This window comes from Orbicella franksi, chromosome 5, assembly GCF_964199315.1.
Source record: "Orbicella franksi chromosome 5, jaOrbFran1.1, whole genome shotgun sequence".
Classification (NCBI taxonomy): domain Eukaryota; kingdom Metazoa; phylum Cnidaria; class Anthozoa; order Scleractinia; family Merulinidae; genus Orbicella; species Orbicella franksi.
Genome location: NC_138149.1, coordinates 12080167 through 12095899, shown reverse-complemented (window position 1 = coordinate 12095899; position 15733 = coordinate 12080167). Strand labels below are relative to the sequence as shown.

Genomic DNA, 15733 nt, shown 5'->3' with positions numbered 1-15733 from the left:
GTCGAAATGTTCTTCCAGCTCCATATTAATATGAAATGATGTTTGCTGTTTGAATTATCTCCGAAAAATCTTCAACACTCTTTACATTGCTTACACTTCTCTTCCACTCACCTCAATCTCTCCGCACTTTACTTGGACGGCTTCCCCCTCGCCAGCACCCACTTTTACACTAAAACCTGCAGTTTTATACCGCTAGGGTCTAAAAGTACTCACGAGTGAGCACGAGTGAGCACGAGTGAGAACGAGTGACCACGAGTGAGAACGAGTGACCACGAGTGAGAACGAGTGACCACGAGTGAGAACGAGTGACCACGAGTGAGAACGAGTGACCACGAGTGAGAACGAGTGACCACGAGTGATCATGGCCGCGAGTGACTACCAGTGACCACGAATGACCACGAGTGACCACGACTGAGATTACATCAAAAAATGTCAGTGGTGTTATTATGGCATCATTAAGAAGTCTTTGCGAGGTCATTTCTTCAAATAATGACCTTACCACCAAACGGAGGCTATTAAACTGGTGTAGAAATCAAAGATTAGAGCATTGGCCGTGCCTCACAATTTTTTTTTTCCTTTTCAAATATTGGCTGCTTTTTTATTTGTGAAAGTGAAGAAAAATTCGTCCGATTTTACTAAATCAAGCGACACTCAAAACTGAGCGTGGGCCTTGCATGCTTTGTTTGATCGAATTACAGGTAAACCATTCTGGCCAGAAAATACGGCCTTTTGGCAACCTACAAAACTAGGTGGAAAATCTCATACAGACTGGACTAGATTGCGTTACACCACGTGAACACAACTAGGGTAACTAGAACACGTCCGATAATTTTTAGCGACGACTCAGTGTAAAGGAGGTGTCTCCTCTATGTCTTCCCCTATGTCTCCTTTAGGTCCTCCCCTGTGTCCTCCCCCGGAGATGTTTAAAATCGTGGTATTTGGACTATAGATTTCAGATTGACCATGATTTGTTTTTACCAATAGGCCGCGATAAGTGGTCAGAATGGTTTATTCGTTCCAAGATTAGCATTCTTGGAATTGTGAAAGCAAGACGTAAATTCGCGCAATTTAAACAAATACAAACGCGAGGTAAAAATTTTTGGCGACGCGCTGTGAGGCAGGTCGGCTGGCCGAAACTTTATTTTCTCAAGAAATATTTATTACAAGTTTTGGCGTCCTGAAATTGAGCGTTCAGTTTCGGAATCAAATCTTAAAGAAATGCTTTTCCTAGATACAAAGTTTATAGTTTGTCAAGTTTAATTCATTTATTAGTAGTTCAGCCTCACGTGCAGATCGTTATGTGTTATTCGATCAAACAAAACAGGCAAAGTCCAGGCGTGAAGTTTTGAGCCCCACTTCGTTTAATAAAATCGCTCTGATTTTCTTACCTTTCACAATTGAAAAAAGATCACATATGAAGCATGAAAGAACAGAGGATCAACAGCCAATATTTGTAGAGGAAAAAAACAATCGAAGTGTGAACGCACAGCAGTGGCGGATCTAGGGGAGGGGGACGGGTGTAAAAAAGAATCGCAGAAGGACGAAAAGCCGGCAGGGCAAGCAAAAAAAAAAAAAAAAAAGGAAAAAGAAAAAAGAAAACCAGGGCCCCCCATAGCTCAAGGTCTGGATACCGCTCCCCCCTTAGCTCAAGGTCTGGATCCGCCACTGCACAGGCAGTGCTTCCAACTTTGATTACCACTCTAGTAAATAGCCTCCGTTTGATGGTAACTGGTAAGGTCATTATTTGATGAAATGACCTCACAATGACTTCTTAATGACGTCATGATAACATCACTGACATTCTTTGAAGTAATCTCACCCGTGGTCACTCGTGGTCATTCGTGGTCACTCGTGATCACTCGTGGTCACTCGTGGTTACTCGTGGTCACTCATAGTCACTCGTGGTCACTCGTAGGTACAGTAACTTTTAGACGCCATCGTTTTATGCCTACACGCTGTGGCCTTCTCGGAGTACGACAATTTTTAATTGTATTTGCATAGATGATTACGTGATCAGTTGCGTTATCGTGATCTATAAGTGGGAAAAATTAACATTGGGCATTTCCTATTTCATAGTAAATTTCGTCTTCTTGATTACTATTTCCACGGTTAAATCCTGCATTGTAATATGCAGAGGATGTGGCTGTGCCCTTTACTGACTGATAATTTTGAGTTGCGCGTGGCAGCTCTTCCAAAGGTCCAGGTTTGAATTCCATACATGTATATGACAGTTCTTCTGGTACATGCTGGTCACGTGTTGAGTCATGCCACTCAACCTCATCAGAGGTGTGCCTCTGTGGCGTCTTTTCTCTCTTGTTATTCACAGCTCGTCGAAGGCGCCATCTCAACAGGCTAACTGCAATAAGCAGCACCAAAACAAGGCAGGACAGAGCGATAACAATGACACGGTAGATACTGGAAAAGCCTGCAAGACGTTCAAAAAAAAGCAAAGAAAAAAGACATTGTCACGAGTTTAACAGGGTTGCTACAGGTCAGAAAATGTTCTGGAAAGAAAAAGTCAGGGAATATTGAAATAATTTAACACGGCTTCAGGATTCAATACATTTGATGGCTTGAAGAAACATGTAGGGTCACTATGATTTCAGCCTATGCAGTAAGCGTTCCCTTACGAACGGAACGAAATTGGCCGCACGAGAAAAGCTCTTTCGCGCGGCCCGTTGTTATTTTGTTAAATTACTTCTCCGAGGATCGTTAAATCAACGTACAAGTTACTAAGCGATATTCCACCCGCTAGCAATCACGTTTTGCTTCCAACACACAGCAAAAGCAAGTGTCCAAGGTTACTCAGGTATTTGTGCGATGGCAAAAATGCAAAATGCGAAATGCAAACAACCAAATAATCAAATAAACAAACAAGAAGAATACACCCACTGTCATCTCCCTCTGTAATTGCTTTTTTCGATGACTTTTGGTCTTCAATTAAGGTTATTTCATAAGATGCACTACCAAAGCTGTTTGAGGCGTTGCACACGTACACCCCATAATCCTGTGCGCTGCGAGGAGTGACAACAATGTTGTTGTAAATAGCCTTGATGTCGTCATTAATTAGATCCTGTCCATTCTTTGTCCAAGAGTAACTAAGTGGAGAATCACTGGTTGCGTAGCAACAAAGACAACACAGCGTGTGCTTTTCACATACCACGGAAGTTGGTGAAACGTCTTTCATTATTCTGGGTGGCACTATGCATAGATTACAAAAAAAACGAAATTACATATGGCTCAATTACGTTATGCCCATTACTACCACATCATCTCCATAGGGTTGTCGTTGTGATAAGCCATATTGAAACTATTTTCTGTTTTAGAGATAGCCTACAGCTTACTCTACACGATGTGACTTTTTTGAAAATCGTAAAGTTAAGTATTTAACTTGATAATGGACGTAATCAAAGGCTCCTGTGAGCCAGTTCATGGATGAATTGGATGAATGTAGGAAAGTTAGTTGAATAAAGAGAGGAGAGGAATTGATCATTGTGGAGTTCTTCTTGGTACAGCAGTGAAAAACAGGATAATAAACACCCTTTGATGCATGGGTTCTGATGTCCAGTGGTTGCTTATTGACACCCTTTAGGTAAAGGTCAAGTCTGCATACAGGCCAAGTGGCCCACCAGGCCGGAGCTTATCCCGGTTTCTGTAACATGAAGCGACTAGGAGTATTTCTACTCCTCCCTGGATGGGATGCTAGTCCATTGCAGGGTTACCCCTAGCATTAAGTTCCTCGGTACCCTTTATACACGGGGATAGAGAGAGGCACTGTGAGAGTAGTGTCTTGCCCAAGAACACAACACAATGTCCACGGCCAGGGCTCGAACCTGGACCGCTTGATCTGGAGACGAGCGTACTAATCATGAGGCTATCACGCCTCCTACCCTTTAGGTGGCTGAATTTACTCTCTGGTAAAATTATTTTATAAACCATAATTAATTATTTATTACATAATTCAAAATAGATTTCAACAGAGTGCAACAACAAAAATCAAGATGAACACTGCTTTTATTAGAAACATTTTCTTTTCTATTAAGTCCACTAAAATACTGACTACCATAATGTAGCATATAAAAGCTAAGAGAAGACATTCTAGCAAGCAGTGTCCTATAGACACAGATTATACAATTTTTGCTGAGTTATGAATAACAATCTTTACAGCAGCAGGACACACATGTAGCAAACGTACAGCATGATAACAACCATTTTAAAAACTGAATGGAAATTCAACAGGTTTAAGCTGGAACAGTTAGGACAGCTTACACTTCAAATAAACAATGCAAGATTTGTATTTTATTAATAGAGACAGATTAACACTTTCAACTTTTGCGTTCCTTTATGATGGGGTCTATAGCTAGCAGGGAAATATTCATACAGGGAAATATTCAAACAGCTTTCATAGAAATATAAATAGGCAAGTATGATCACTGTAGTCAGACTCCAGGGTACCTGCTGATTGTACACATTGGGGTTCGGTGGTATAAACATGATCTATCTGTGTACGGCAGTCAGTAATAAACTGGTTAACTGAGTGTATCCTTTGTCTGTTGTAAGATATTTTTTAGAGCCTTTTGTTCTGAATTTGCCTGCATTGGATCAATATTGAAATCCCCAAGCGGTACAGTCGGAATTGTAGATTCTATTAATACTGAGTCGTGAAGACGAGTAAGAGCATCAATTAACTGTGAAATTGTAACTTAGTTTTCAAGAGATAGATACCAATTAATGACATGAATATTTGGAATTGGTTGGCTCAACACCATAACAGTGATTTCCAAATTATTAATAGGATTTATATCTGTATGGAATTTTAGTACAATTCAAATCATTCTTAATGTACAAAGCAGTTCCATAGCAAGTTCCTATGTTAGACTGATTAAAGTCATTTCTGTAAAGAGTAAATTCACTAAGCTGATATGCATCATCTCTATCTAACAAAAAAAGTTTTTATTTAACAAAAATGTTGACATCAGCTTCTTGAATGATGTAATCACTTCGCACATCATCTATGTGGAGGTGGAGAGATCTAACATTCTGAAACAAGATTGTTTTTGTTTGGGGTAAATTGCCAGTCCGCGACTGCTAAAGGCACAAGGCTTACAAGTGTTCTTAGTCTGCTCATCTCACTTTTAACTTTTTCACTAACCTTTATTTTGTTTTCATTCAAATTAAGGATATGCAGTGCAGAGCCGTTTCGTACACGGCCTAAGCCAACATAATGCATGTGCTCTCTTGTGGATGCTGGGAAATCAACAACTGCCTCGTTTAATGTGTCGCCTTGACAGCGGTGAATAGTCTTGGCAGCAACGGGTCTAAGTGGAAATTAGCACTGGAGAATTTGGACTTTACTTTTTTTATTGACTCGTAATTGTCATGTTACTTCCAATACTGGTGTCCAATTTGGATGCGTCGAAAACGAAGACCCAAAACGAAGACCGAAGACCTAAGACCTTGTGGTCTAAGACGAAGACCCACCGGTCTAAAACGAAGATCCACTGGTCTAGAACGAAGACCCACTGGTCTAAAACGAAGACCCACCGGTCTAAAACGAAGCCCCATCGGTCTAAAACGAAGACCCACCGGTCCAAAACCTTTTTTTCTTCAGGGAAAGACTATACACTAGGCTAAATTGCTCTCATTTTGTAGCGCATCAATTAAAATGTCACCTGAGCGCGCCACAAACTTGATAGGTACTTTATCTCAATCGGTACCACGTGTCAAATTGTGTAACGCAATTAAATTCCAACAGTATAAAAATATACGTTTTAGTGACGATTTTATTTCGTCACCAATATTTGTAATTAATTATATATTAGCCTAGTGTAAAAACGAACAACAGTTACAGAACTGTTGCGGTTTAGATATATGTCAAAAGTGTCATACACCAAATTTGAAAATTTCATGTTAGTCTCATCATACAAACAAAAAAGCTTATTACTTTGACTTTTTACGAAACAGGCTCTTCATTTTGTATCAGATTACGTTTACACTCCAAGCAGTTTCAAAATGTTGGGGTGCAGAAGTCTATTGAGAAGAGCTACTTCTTTGAAGAAAAGTTTCTTCTCGTCTTGGTCAAGGACATGCAACATTTTTTTGACAACCACTGTTTTGACATTTTCCTCAGCTCCATATTCTGTGGTGTACACATCGCCAAAAGCACCTTGACCGAGCCGCTTTTTAACTTGCAGAGCGTTGCAATCAAAGACTTTTACGTCCGCGATACTTTCCGCAGAAGATTGTTGCTTTTTTAAGAATTGGGGAAGCTTGGAATGCCGAAAAAACGACATTCTCAACGCAGGGATGCATGTGAAAGTGATCACGTAATTTTCCCGGGAAAATCAAATTCTTGTAGCACGTGATGAATAAATTTGCGAGTCACGCACAGTGGACCTTTGCGCCTTTATATGATAAGGACAGTAAAGCAAAGTAATGAAGTCACCTCATCATAATTTGCTCATACGCATTTGAAAAATAGAATATTGGTGACGACAAATTATACTAAAATCGTCACTAAAGCGTATATCTCTATACTGTTGGAATTTCATTGCGTTACACAATTTGACACGTTGTACCGACTGACTAGTGTATAGTCTTTCTTGAAGACAAAAAGGTTTTAGACCAGTGAGTCTTCGTTTTAGACCGGTGGGTCTTCGTTTTAGATTGGTGGGTCTTCGTTTTAAACCACAGGATCTTCGTTTCAGACCACAGGATCTTCGTTTCAGACCACAGGGTCTTCGTTTTAGACCACAGGGTCTTAGGTCTTCGGTCTTCGTTTTTGGGTCTTCGTTTTCGACACATCCGTCAAATTTCTATTTATAGTTGCCTTGTGCAAATGTGCATTTTCTCTACGCTGGTTTCTGCCTATGTCAGGATGTGGAAATGAGACCCAAATAATACTTGGTCTAGTGGAATTTTCAACTCAGTAGTCTATGTGTTCTACGACACACTCTGCACCATTGGTGGGTCTGTCAGTCACATCAATATTAGTTGTCAGTCATATTTTGCTGCAGTTGCACTGCGCGAAAAGCCAAATATTCGGGCCCGAATTCGCTCGAATACGGATCGGCGCACGCCACGTATGCCGTAATGTTCTGACGTATTCGATTACGGCTGACTCGAAATACACCTGGAATATTCTATAGGAATCCGGCCTGTTTTTCCGTATTCAAATTTAATACTCGTGAATGACTCGAAGTGTTCGATAAATCATACGGGCCACGTTTTGGTAGATTAATGTTGCATTAGATGTTCTTCGAAGATATAGCGATCATTTATGACTCGAACATTTTCGAATACTCTCAGTTGTTCGAGAGTTTGCGACTGGAACACGCGATGCACGACGCCACTTCTGACGTGAACGTCTTCGAATACTAATGAATACGTCGAGTATGCTCTAATTTTCGAGAATCGCACGCTATGAATACGAGTTATGTCACATTTTTCACAGCCAAGGATGTATTGCGTCGTCAAGAACGGGTTTTATACAGGTTATATACGCTACCGCGTAGTTCAGTCAGACAACACGCTAGTGTTCCGAAGCGTGCGACTGGAACACGAGACTCACGCGAAGTATGAAACGTGTTCATGTTTGAATACTGAGGCCTACGTGAGGTTTTAAGGTGTTCTGAACGACACACTTCAAGTGTTCTGTGGTGTTCGATTGGAACACGAGACTCACGCGAAGTATGAAACGTGTTCATTTTTGAATACTGAAGCATACGTGGAGTATTAAGGTATTCTAAACGACACACTTTAAGTGTTCTGTGGTGTTCGACTGGGACACGAGACTCACGCGAAGTATGAGACGTGTTCATGTTTGAATACTGAGGCATACGTGAGGTTTTAAGATATTCTAAACGACACACTTCAAGTGTTCTGTGGTGTTCGACTGGGACACGAGACTCATGCAAAGTATGAAACGTGTTCATGTTTGAATACTGAGGCGTACGTGAGGTTTTAAGGTATTCTCAAAGACACACTTCAAGTGTTCTGTGGTGTTCGACTGGAACACGACACTCATGTAAAGTATGAAACGTATTCGTGATTGAATACTCACGCCAACGTGAAGTACTGAGGACCCATACCAAAGCTTGTATGTCCCCCAAACTGTGTTCAAACTGCCGAGTGTAACACACTTTTAAATTCCTTTGGATTCCTAACAAAACCCACCAAAAAGAAAGAAAATTACCAGGACGATATGCATGTTATCCCAACAAAAAGTAAACAGCTGCCGCTATGACATCTTCATTTCATTTCAAATAATACTTTATTTATACTGAAATAATAAAACTTATATTGTTACTTGTTCGTGTATGTTTATTTTCATCAAACTATGGAAGAATTTACATTGCCAAGACCCTATGTTATGAAAAAGTATAAGGAACTATCTGAGAAGCAAAACCTAAAAAAAACACTATAACATTTTGTATGCATTTACTTTATATCTAGATGCTGCTTTGTTATGAAAAGGCATAACCATATGAGAAGCAAAGTCTTTAAAAAACACTATAATATTTTTTTTTGCAAACTTTATAACTAGATACTGCTGTGTTATGAAAAGGCATAATGAAGCATTTGAGAAACAAAGTCTAAAAAACCACTTCTATAACATTTTGCATGCAACTTTCTCACTAGATGCTGCTATATTATGAAAAAGCAGAAGGAACCATCTGAGAAGCAGTCTAAAAAAACACTTACATTTTGTATGCAAACTTTAGAACTAGATGCTGCTATGTTACGAAAGAGAATTAAGGATGAATTAATGAATTGCTGCTTTGCATATTTAGAGCGCTTTTCAGTTGAGTGTCGAAAGTAATTAGACAATTACTTTGGTTTTGGTTTTGGTTTTGGTTTTACTACAGTTCAAGATTAACTGGTCTAATTGGTAAGTAATTGGTTTTGGTTTTGGTTTTACGACACTCAATTGAAAACCACTCTAACATCATTATTATTTGGTTCAACAATAATTGGAACCCTCTTAACATTACCATATACCTTTAGAGGTGTCTCACACAAAAGGGATGTAGTGCATCCGATTTAATCTGTAGACACTGTATGTAAACCCCATATCAAATTTAATACTTATAGAGCTGGCTATCGAACTATACCAAGGACTTTCAAATAAAATGAATTGCCAAATTTTTCTAGACATTTTAGTGCTGGTGTCCAAATCATTATTATCATTATTATTATTATCATTACTATTATTATTATTATTATTATTATTATTATTATTATTATCACATTTTGAAAGCTACATGTACAAGTCAAAGAGAACTTTGTTTCTTGTTAATTTAATTTGTTTCTCAGTTTCTGGAAACTCAACACTAAAAAAATTGCCTGCGTGTTGCCATATTCAATCACAGTAAAAAGTTACAGAACATCTCCAAAACAGGATTTTAAAGAATGGTGGAGTGATCATTCAAAAATCACTCTCAGAGAAAAAACATTTCAAAATAAAAATTAACAGACATGGATGATAAACTAGCTACTGTCCAAAATTTGAGGCAGACTCACTTTGACTTAGCTTTCAAAAAGTGATTTGGATGCTTGCATAGAGAAACCCTGAAAAATTCGACAATTCATTTTATTTCAAAATTCTTGGTATACATGTACGTGTAGATTGATAACTAGCTTTATTGGCTTTAATTAGACATGCTAAATGGCATTGGTGCAAGACACTCTGAAAGATATATATAGGGTAACCTCAAGACAAAGAGCTGAAAATTCAAACCAAGACCTGAGATGAACACTAAGTGTTGACAGGATTGATGACCAAAAGGTTTTACAGTCACATTTGGAAAGCTACACTGTAAGCACCTGGGTTTCTAGTGCATGCAAAAACATACTTAAGATGCCATTGAGAGAAGAGAGAGTTGTGTTGCACATTAATCAAGTTTACAGTGCAAACAAAGTATGAAAGCCGGATGTGAGGGCCAGAGTTTGTGGGCTTAAAAACATTAAAAATGATTCAAGCAACAATGTTCAACGTTACAGATATGTTTCCTTTTGCACTGACAAAGGTAGGCAAGCTGTAGAAGCCTTTCATTTTTTGCTAGATATGGTGCAAACTTTTTATGCATTAATTAATCCAATCAAAATTTAAGTATCAAATTCAATATTGTTCTGAATTTTCAGCTCTTAACCTGAAATGAGTGGCTAATAGTCACTCTGAACAAACAGAATGAACTGATTAGATAACTTCATGTAGACATGCAAACAAATTCCCCCTTAGGCTAATAACCTAAATGAGTAATAAAACTCAATTTTCAATAGTTATTTTTGGAAGGAATATGGTTAGTACAGTGGAACCTCGATTTAACGAGCCTCTATATAACGAGGTCCTCAGTATAATGAATGATTTTCATGGCCCCAGTAATAGTAGACTATACGGAAAAGAACCTTGATACAAAACCCTGTTATAGTGAACATACTTTGCCAATTCCTTGGCACTTCATCATATCAACGTTTCAATGTAGTTTGACATTACTATAGCAAATTGTCTTAAAATTTGTAGTGGTCATCAATGAAACAGGGTTTACATGTACCTTAATATAATGTATATATAAAATAACAGATGACGAACTGATCAAATGTAGATTTGACTTGACAACTTGTTACCATTTAGTTTCGTACTACACAACCTGTGTGCAGTACTCATCAGATAAAATTGCCAAATGGGAATTTAGATCATTACACTGATTTGAAATACACAAGCGACCATTGGAAATGTGATAGCTACAGTAAGTGAATGCTTTTTCAAAACAAAGGAAAGTTGGAAATTAGGAATAAACTCTGTTATTACTGAAATACAAGACAAAATTTAAAATTTAAAATTTAACATTTAACATTTTTCAAGAGGAATTTGTTTGCATGTCTACATGAAGTTATCTAATCAGTTCATTCTGTTTGTTCAAAGAGGCTAACTCAGGTTTACAAATAATAAAGTACTTCTCCCAGAGGCGTAGGTTACATCGATTTGAAGCAGGGTTATATGGGGCAGCCTCCAAGTGACTTTGACAATAAATCAAAGTTCAAAGTCACTTGAAAGAATTTAAAGCAAGCTGCCCCATATAACCCCACTTCAAATCGATGCAACCTATGCCTCTGGGAGAAGTACCTTTGTAAACCTGAGTTAGCCTCTCTGAATAAATGGAATGAACTGATAACTTCATGTAGACATGCAAACAAATTCATCCTGAAAAATGCTCAATTTTAACTTTTAAAGCTTCTGTTGTTACACAATAGTAACAGTGTTTATCTATAATTTCCAATTTTCCTTTTTTTTTCGTAAAAGCGTTCACTTATTGTAGCTATCATAGTTCCAATGGTTGCATGTGTATTTCAAATCAGTGTAATGATGTAAATTCGCATTTGGCAATTTTATCTCATGAGTGCAGCACACCAGTTGTGTACTACGAAACTAAATAGTAATAAGATGTCAAGTCAGATCTACAGTTGCTCAGTTCGTCATCTGTTATAATAACGCTCTAGTTTACTACTGAGCACTCTGAAAACAGATCTGCATATCACCTTGTTTGTATAGAAAATATATAGAGACTGACTAGTGAAATGCCAAAATTTACTTGCCAATATAATTTTTCAAAAGCTCTTACAAAAATAAACCTTGAAAAGTCTCCATGGCCCCCCAAATAGTCATAAATACATACATGTATCTTGTAAGCCAGGGTTCTTCCTCACAGGTTTTCCTTTTTTTTCTTCAAATAAGGAGGCCAGGGATTATACATACATGTAAGGCATTACCAATTTTACTTCATCCTATGATTAAAATACAATACGCATAAAAGGTTAGTTAAGTTTATGTGTAAATCCACACTGGGAAACCTCACATCAAGCTTGCAGTATTAAGGAAAATATCATAATAATCAGTAAATTTTACACAGTAGTTTGATTTAATGGTTTAATTCACCATCATTCCCATTGCTGTCCCTCTTGAAATCAAGGTTACATTAACTTCCAATGTATAACTTCTGCTTGATAAAGAAACATTTACAACCAGAGGCAATTCCACACATCTTAAGCAAACATTACAACTGAACTTTACCCTGGAAACTTAAGGTTAACTTACTCGTACGTACAAGACAACCCGGGAAGACAACAATGGCTTACGTTTTACCTGTTGTTGTTGACTCGTACCTCCGTATGTATCGATGTTTTCACCAGCTGTATGCCACCAAAAACTGCTTGAAATCGTGCACAGAGAAGAAACGAAGGTAAACTGAATTTTTTCCGCCAAAGTAGAGTTTTTAAACAGTGAAAAAGGACCAAGAAGATCGATGCAAGCTTCAACATTTCACACCTTTCAAAAATGACGCCAAAAAATGGCGCGAGAACCGAGAGAACCTGGTATCTAATGAGGAAAACCGCTGATCCGTGCTTGTTGAAAGTCAGAGACGCAGAATGCAGATGTGGGTGATGTAGGTCGTTTCTCTCATTTCGTTACAAGCCGTTTCGAAACACACTTAAAGTCAATTTCGTTTCAAAAGTAACCTCGAGGAAAAATCTGATTAAAGTGTTTTCGTCTTCGTAATACGTTTAGTGATTTCTTGTTCAAGCGTAATGCAATGTTGATATGATGGCAGGGAGTCGACTGAGGAAGCTATTGGGCCGTTATTTTGGAGTTTCGTTGCCCTGCGGGCTTCGGAGTTAAACTCATCCCACAGAGAAAAGATATTTGTCTGAAGGTCTCGGGACTTTCTCCACTAAATACACCAAAACTTCTCCGAAACGAACTTGATTCCTCTTACTAAACAAACTTTGCGCAGCTTTACGTGTCTCTAGTCAGTTTAACTTTGCGGAACTTTACGTATCCCGTAGTGTCCTATTTGTGGTTTCGTGCTGTGTTAACCACTTCAGACGAGACGGGTCACACAAAGAGAAATCGCTTTGTAGTGATTTATATCCCGAAAACGTCGGTCAAAACCGAATGAGGGGAATTCGAAGTTACAACAAAGTGTGTAAATTTCTTGACTCAAGCAAAACACATGCGCTGCGCCGACAACATGAACCAAAAAAGTACAGTTGTTCTGGTCAACGAACGAATACACGATCGTGCTCCTGCCGTATGCCCATATTCGATAAGAATTTTCCAGGTCCACGTCACGGTTGTACGCGCCATGAATACTCTAGAATTCTATAGCTTTGGCGTCAAGATCACGTATTCGACGATAAACGTATACACGCGCAGATCGCACATACTTTGAATTCATAGTCTAAATTTTCCTTCCAGGCCGGAATGCTATGCAACCGAACTGTTACCTTCTTTTATAAAGTTCTTTTTACGAAGGGTTCGCCATCATACTCTAGGAGTACGACAGATGTGTGGTATACTTTAACGAAAATCCTCGAACGATTATGAACGGAGCGCATTCCACCATATTCGACACGAATATTCCAGGTGTACGTCACGTGTTGTGTGCGGCTTGAATACTCTAGGATTCTATTGCGTCACAATCACATATTCGAGTCTAGAATACTCTACAATATTTTGGCTTTCACGCAGTGTTGCTACTGACACTAGCGAGTATAAACCCATTGTCTTTGATGGATCATCTGGGATTTTGTTTTTCATTTGCTTCTTGAGATCATCAGAAATGTCCCTGACTATTATGTCCACAGCCTTAATCCTGGCTTTATCAGCTTTAGAGAGGGTATACAGAGCATTGTTGTGAGCATCTACGGGATGCATTTGTAGTAAATAAATGTGCCATGTTCATAGGGTAATTATCTTGTTCAGGCCTTGCATTCAGAAGTCTTTCTTTCAAAATGGTTATATCATCTTAAGAGTGCTTTCCCTCTCTCAAAGGATTGAGTAGCTGAGCAAATTCTTTGTAATCTTTTTGTCTCATTATTTATGTCAATTCAAAGAGGGTGAAGTACTCTGTCCAAACGTTAGTTGTAAATTCATTATAGCCAGATTGAGAATTTTCAAAGATCCACTTACCAAAAACTGGCTTAAGCTGGAAAAGATCTCCAACAGTTACCAAGCTTATTCCACCAAATGGTTCATTAGTTCCCATAATTTGTTGTAACCTTAAGTTCAAAAAGTTGAACATGACAATTTCAACCATAGAAATCTCATCACTGAAATTCACCCAAGGTCTGTTTAGTTTTGCTCTAATGGTATTCAGTCTGTCACTGTCCAGTGCATAATACTCAAACCTCTATTGGCAGGTATCTCAAAAGCAGCATGTAGTGTATTGCCTTTAATATTGAATGCTGCTTTACCAGTAGAGGCAGTCTTGACACCTTTCACATCATCTGGATTTTCCCCAGCAATACTATTTAGAAATCTGATCAGAGCTTCAAACAATGCCTTTGTAACAGTACTTTTGCCAACTCCAGCACGGCAGGTATATTTTACAGGTTGCAGGTTGCAGGTTGCGGGTTGCAGGTTGAAATTTAATTATAACTGGAAAACCGCTGGCACTTAAAAGAAACTTACAGGTGGTAGACTTCCTGTGACTGTTACATGACACCGTTTACAATCGCTCCGTGAGGCGGCTTCCACTGAGTCCCAAACCGGCCGAAGCGATGGGAGGAGAGTATACTCCTATTAGTTTAAGCCTGCAATGAATTATTGTTTTTGAAGAAACATCTGAAATATCATCTGAAATATCTGCTGAATTTGGTTTCTTCCCCGTGAGTACCAAAATGAAAGCACACTGAGCTTGTGCTAGTATATTCCGTCGGTTAAAATCTTAAGACTTACATTATTTCATTTCTTTATTTGCTTGCTTCATTTGTGATGGCAATCTTCTGTTATTGAGGGAAGGCCCGAGCCAAATCTGGAATCGATGAAAACATCTGTGGAGTGGCCATCCAGATGGCTTTGAAGAGATTTCACTGGTCTCATGTGATCATCGTGTCGATCAATAAGTACTTATAGCGGATCGATCGTGTTTTTACTATGTGAAAGACGCGAACTACTTTATGTAAGAACCTCTGACGAGTATATAGGTTATTAATTATTTTTAGTGCCAGCGGTTTTCCAGTTATAATTAAATTTCAACCTGCAACCTGCAACCTGCAACATATACCTGCCATCTCCAGCACTTCCACTAAGAACAATCTTAGAGGGTCATCTTTTGTTTTAATTGAATGTAAGACATGATGAAAAAACTGTCTTTGTTTTTCATTCAAAGAGCGGTCAACCCTGTACCAGTGCTACTTTCCGAACGAAATAATCCCCCCAGTATAAGAGACATAGTAAAAAATACGACACAACAAGGAGGCTTACCTTAGCTTCCAGATGATACACGATTCATTCCCCTCCGGTTACATTTTAAAAGACTTCACAACGATTCGTCTTCGGTCGCGACATCGTCGTTTTTTAGCATCGTAGCTTGTAAGATTTCGCAGGAAGCATCGTAGCTTTCAGGATTTCAATGTCCATTGCCGAAGCTGGTGTTCCTTAGCTTGATGATTTTCCATTTTACCACTCCACGAAGGTCTCCTCGTTAAAATTGAACGAAAAACCATCCTCGCGCCGCGATATGCTATGCTGCCGCACAAGAATGGTATAGTACTTCCTTCGAGTCTTTCCATGTCCATTTGTCGCAGCTACTGTTGCTTAGCTTAACAACTTTTCATTTTACAACTCCACAGATCGAACCAAAAACCATCTTCATGCCGCGTTAACCGCCATGTATAAACTCCATGTTATCGGACAAAATTTCGCCTTTCTAGTCGCCCCTAAAACCTGCTA

At 38.7% G+C, this 15733-nt stretch overlaps 1 protein-coding gene across 1 annotated transcript; it reads right to left on the bottom strand.

Moving 5' to 3' along the window:
* Window positions 1–1997: 1997 nt before the first annotated feature.
* On the bottom strand, window positions 1998–3311 carry LOC145486315 (uncharacterized). Its single transcript, XM_081464953.1, has 2 exons — window positions 2893–3311; window positions 1998–2425 (listed from the first exon to the last, which is right to left on the bottom strand). The coding sequence occupies exons 1-2, from the start codon at window positions 3185–3187 to the stop codon at window positions 2049–2051; spliced, it is 672 nt and encodes a 223-aa protein (XP_081321079.1). The 5' UTR covers window positions 3188–3311; the 3' UTR covers window positions 1998–2048.
* Window positions 3312–15733: the final 12422 nt, after the last annotated feature.

What these genes read in the sequence shown, in the direction of transcription:
- LOC145486315 (XM_081464953.1), bottom strand. Translation starts at nt 3,187, where the DNA reads ATGAAAGACGTTTCACCAACTTCCGTGGTATGTGAAAAGCACACGCTG. An exon ending in AATTACAGAGGGAGATGACA is followed by an intron (nt 2,426 to 2,892) that starts GTGGGTGTATTC and finishes AACGTCTTGCAG; the next exon opens with GCTTTTCCAGTATCTACCGT.